Consider the following 5313-nt stretch of genomic DNA (forward strand, 5'->3'; position numbering starts at 1 on the left):
TCATAATTTGAAGGTGAAAATTTCCTACAATGAATTATGCGAACAAGTACCTGCTAGTTTTCACGAAGACATGATTCGTTGGGCCATGGAGTGCTTCTGTAACCTGACGTTTAATAAACATCTCGGTTTTCTGGAGTCACCTGGTTACAATTCGACTTCTGAACCATCAAGAATCATCAGCTCCTTGATAACAGCTCATAAGTACATGAATCGCTCCGAAAGTGTGGCGATTCTTTTGATTCCTTTCGCTAGAAAGCTCTTCGAAGCTTGTGACGTGCTTGATGGGTAAATTAATGTTCGAATTTTAGTATATAATTGATTCTGATGAAATTTTACGGTTGCCTATCTTAGCGTCATAGGAAGATACGTTCGTCAGGCTCGAACTAAAATCACAGCTCGTAGTTCTTTTCACAGAGAAACAGATCTAAGTTGACTCAAGCTACATGGATCGGACATCTCGAAAATTGCTTCATCTGAATAATCAAACGCTAGAGACAATAAACAGATAGATTCGTAATGTATAAAGTTAAGCAGCATAAGTATGATAAATCAATTTCATCGCGAATATTAACCTGGAATTCCATCTCCCGCAATCGATAATAGATTAAATTGAACACCATTTCCAGCATGAATATTCCCTCCTCAATTGATTTCACAAGCAACAATGAAGGCCATTTATTATTGCCAAAACGTCGTATAATTCGTATACAATATGTACGCAGTATATAATTTTCGAGAGCGCGTGTCTCCATTTAGGTGCGTTCGGACCCAATGGCCACTTCGTGAAAAATTGACAACCTGTTCTTAAAAATCTTACCAAATTGTTGCTATCCTTTAATTTGAATTTTTTCACTGTTTTTGTACTTTCACTTATGAAAGAATTTTTTACTTGCAAGGAAACGATACGAATCAAAGGAACCATCGTTAGTGGTAGCAATTAAGAGAGCAAATAGAGGACATGCTCAGTCGTTTCGTAATTATGCATAGGTGCTTAAATAAGTTAACGCATTGCGTATAGTGCTTTATTAACAATTTCTATCAATTTTGGCATTTCCATATAATAATGGAATGTCTGGTATTATTATGATAAAACATAAAATAAAAATTGTGGAGGATTTTCAAATAAATTTCGATAAATTTCATACATTTGTATATGATAATTTCTACCCGAATACATATTGAGAAATTCATCCTTTTGATAGCAGAATACGTTCGATTTTCTGTTATTCAAATTCTGTTCTATCATATCCCGAGTTTATAGAAAAATGAATACTAGAAATGATGAAAGTTAAAATAGCTTATGAAACACTCATTGATTGTAGAATAAGCAACTAAAATATACCTGATTATTGGTCTATTTCTGTTATCGATTAAATATTAACTTTAAGTGTTGCTAGTTGATGACGTTCAATTTTCAGTTTCATCATTTATCATGGCTATTCTTAAAGCGGTAAATAAAGAGAACACATTTGAGACGTACTGAAATAATCAAATGAACAATCGATAAATACGATAGTAAAATAAAATAAGAAGGTCCGTATTTCTATTCTCATACCGAGCAGTAAAAATTCAAAGAAAGAACTGGAATGAGGCACTTGATTTTTACTGTCACCGGAGATTGAGGAGTCAACATGAGGACTGTAGACTTTTGAATTTTTAGAGATCGTTCGTACCATTTTGATTCATATATTCCTTGCATTATGTTCTCGCTCTGACATTAATAAGGATACATTTAATCAAGTCTTAACTTTGTTTCGTTAAGCCTTAAAGAATAGCATCAAATAATCACTTACCATATCTATCAAATGGTCAGCTGGTAGTGAACACATAAGCACTTCCAGCAAAGCGGTTCCACTCACAGTAAGAAACTGAGCTTTCACAGCGAACGGTTGTTTCTATTCAATCGTTCGAACATAGTTCATTATTTTTTGAACTCCAACAATTTTTATTTCGTTATCGAGTACTCACTCCGATCAAATTAATTCCAGCAAATACACACGCCACAGTGCATGTGATTACCGTACCAACGTGCAAAATTTAAATTGTTTCCCAATTTAGGCGCAAGCTACCTTAACCCTTTCTCCGCTATCGACGCCTGAATATATGAGCTTTGGAAATTTGTTCGCTATTCGAGCCTTTTGGCGCACTTCCGTATTACCTCGAGCCTCAATTTTCTCCTCCGCACTCTTTCACGTTAATTAAATAAAACAAATTTCAAATGCGACCAAAAAACAAAACTTTAAAAGTGTACAGCGAAAGGGTTAACAAACCCTACAACAGTTTCTTTTAAAACACGCTTATTCGTCGGAACTCTTATAGGAAGGAAGGCAGTTTCCGGGCCGCGAGGAGAGGTAGCATTTAACTTTAAAGCCTCGTGACTGGGGGTTTACATGTACCGAAGCCCCTATCAGAGGGAGCAGGCTGGTTGTTTCGCCGTTCACCCTGTACGAAAATGTCACGGATCTGCTGTTCGTCCGCCCCCGAAAGAGGGTATTAACTATAGATAACATAGGGGGAACGTGGAGCCACGGCGATACGATACAACGGTATCGTGTGGTTTCAACCCTTTCTCCACCCTTCCTCCGTACGCTGCACCACCCCATCGTGAAATCCACCCTTCCGTACAATAACGCTGGAACTCACGGGAACGCCCGTAAAGACCAACCCCCGCCGTATTTAATTTACTGAATAATTGGAATCAAGCTGCCTCATTTGTGTGCCCACCACCCTCCTCCTCCCACATTCTCCTCTTCCTCCTGCGATCGAGCAACGTGGAAACCCGCCCTACAATTTCCAGGCCCCTACGGATCCTACCGGGAGCCTGATGAGGAGATTTGTGCGCGTTCGTAAAACTCGCTTGAACCTATTCCCTCTACGGACAGCTCCCACCTCCTCCGCTACTTCGCGATCACTCGATCCTCCCGCGCTACGAGGGTGAATAAAGATGGCCAGATAATGGGAACTGGCGAACAGCGGAGAAAAGGGATTAGGGGAGAGTCGTGCAGTACCGGCCAAAGCTAGATCTCGCTTATACTGTTAGTTGAGTGCACTATTGACGGATAAACAAATAAATACTATAGCCCTGAGCAACGTATTCCGGCGACGTTTCTTTTTCTTCAGTATTACCAGAGATCTAACAATAAGACGTTTAATGTTAATGAGCAAGCGTATCTTCTGATTTTATGAAAATTGTTAAAAACATCAGTCCTGCAAATAATATTTCAGAAACAAGGATAACACAGAGAAAACGACGGACGCAACAGTCTGAAATTCTAACATCAGTATCTTTTATAGAAGATGTTCAGGAAAAAATGAAACTGGTTAATGAAAAAAAATTGAAAGCAAAAACAAAAAAAAGTTGAGAAAATACTAAAGAAAGATGAAAAAATCAAAAGAGGAAGGAAGTTAAGGAAAAAGATAGCTCACGAAGAAGGAACCTAGGTATTGACGAGCAAGTCACTGAATGCATCATTTGTAAAGAATCCTTCAACGAAGATTGGGTGCAGTGCATCAAACGCAACGGTTGGGCTCACGTGAAGAGTACGAATCAAGAAAATATCGATCACTTTACCTGTGATATTTGTAGACGTGCCTAAATAAAAGACTATTCTATTTTTAAATGATTTTTACTAACATTATTTATTACTTAGACCTTCAAATCTATTAACTAAGTAGCTGGCCGGTACTGTACGACAATTTTTCGTTCATTGCAAATTACAACTTTTTTATTTCTACCAAATATTTATCTTTATAAGAAAATTTAAGAAAAATCATTTGTCCCCTTTTATTAAGCACCCTTCGTATTACAAATTACTTTTTTGAAATTTCATTTTTACCAACATTAGCCCAAGTTATAGTGCAAAAACTTAGAGTGGCCGGTACTGCACGACTCTCCCCTGCTCCTTTCCTTAGATTCGCTAGGTAACTATTGCTACACGCTTCTCTGTATTTATCTTAAGGTTCTGCAAAAGGAAACTAAAGTAGTACCCGACTTTTGGTTCATCCTGCATTTCTTTTTTTTTCATTAGGAAATGATCTTCTACCTCCGCACAGTCGAATACTTTTTCATACTCTTAATCAGTGTTTCGATATCATTGACATTCCTCAACTCCGTCATCAATATTTCGAAACGAGCTGTAGTGAATAGCAATAACAGTGCAGAAAGCACATTCATACTAGCGTGTGCAGCACACTGTATGCCAACGAACGATTGGTGCATAAAAATGATGCTTCTCAAGGGTTCAAAGTTAACAGGGAATGGATATACTGCGTTGGTTGGAAAAGGATCGGATATAAGCAGACTTCCAAGAACCATAATTATTGCTGTTAAGTAAAACCATGACGAACATGTTATATAAAATAAAGAGTGCTTATTGACGTATCGTTGGAAGACGTCTCTTTCGTATGGTTTTGCTGTTTCACAACAAATCTTCATTTCTTCGATTAGTTTCTGCAACGTGTCACAAAAATTACTGATCTTTCGCTGGACATTTTCACTTACCTAATTATACAGGGTGAGCCATGTAAAACAGGCTTCTTAGTTACTTTTTCTAGATATGGTGGTACGAGAAAATTTTTATACTTGATTTAGACGGTTTCAAAGGGTGAATAAGATGGATGAAAAATATTTTTAATGAAATAAATGACAAAAAGTGGAACTAAGTCTCACATTTAATTTAAAATTTTATAGTCCAAGGTGATCATTTTAAGATTTTGTTATCCTGTATGTTTAAATGCACATCTATGTAAGCTAGTACATACAGTAGAAAAAAATATATACAGTCATGTAAAACAAAACAAGTGACCATGAAGAGAACAGAAAAAGAATGTTTATGAAAACATTTTTCTTTCATTTTATTCACCCTTTGAAACCATTTAAATTACGTATAACAATTTTCTCGTTTATCACGCTAGCTTGAAAAGATAATTAGGTGTCCTGTTTCGCGTGGCCCTCCCTGTATACATATTCTTTGAGGGTTTATGCGTAAAATTAATCTTACCTGAAAATGATCGTATTGGCCGATGCAAACGAAAGTCTGGAAAAATATTTGCACGAGGGCAAGCGTCAGGCAAGCAGCTTTCGCGACGTTCTCGGCGTCGTTTCGATGCACGTGCAGAGCATATAACAAAGGTAGAAACAACACTAACGCGTTTAAAAGCAGGAAAGATCTCAGAATCTTAAATTGAAGCACCAGAGACTTAGTCGCCGTCGAGGGAAGAGGCCAACAGCAGGTAAAAGCCGTGATAACGTGGACAAGGGAGATGGCTCTTTCTGGACTCGGATATTTCAACATAATGACTGGAGGAAAAATG

At 37.5% G+C, this 5313-nt stretch overlaps 1 protein-coding gene across 1 annotated transcript; it reads right to left on the reverse strand.

The window, feature by feature from the left end:
* Positions 1-1407: 1407 nt before the first annotated feature.
* LOC108570055 (odorant receptor 49a-like) lies at positions 1408-4315 on the reverse strand. The gene is made up of 4 exons (XM_017940385.1): positions 4052-4315; positions 1794-1895; positions 1556-1711; positions 1408-1479 (listed from the first exon to the last, which is right to left on the reverse strand). Exons 1-4 carry the CDS (start codon positions 4313-4315, stop codon positions 1408-1410), a joined length of 594 nt encoding a protein of 197 aa, XP_017795874.1.
* Between the last annotated feature and the right edge of the window lie 998 nt (positions 4316-5313).

This window comes from Habropoda laboriosa, unplaced genomic scaffold (genome assembly GCF_001263275.1).
Source record: "Habropoda laboriosa isolate 0110345459 unplaced genomic scaffold, ASM126327v1 scaffold748, whole genome shotgun sequence".
Taxonomy (NCBI): Eukaryota; Metazoa; Arthropoda; class Insecta; order Hymenoptera; family Apidae; genus Habropoda; species Habropoda laboriosa.

Coding starts and splice junctions, on each gene's coding strand:
- LOC108570055 (XM_017940385.1), bottom strand. CDS start 4,315: ATGGTTCTTGGAAGTCTGCTTATATCCGATCCTTTTCCAACCAACGCA. Junction 1,896..4,051: donor GTATGAAAAAGTATTCGACT/GTGCGGAGGTAG, acceptor ACGATTGAATAG/AAACAACCGTTCGCTGTGAA. Junction 1,480..1,555: donor CTTTGAATTTTTACTGCTCG/GTATGAGAATAG, acceptor TGATTATTTCAG/TACGTCTCAAATGTGTTCTC.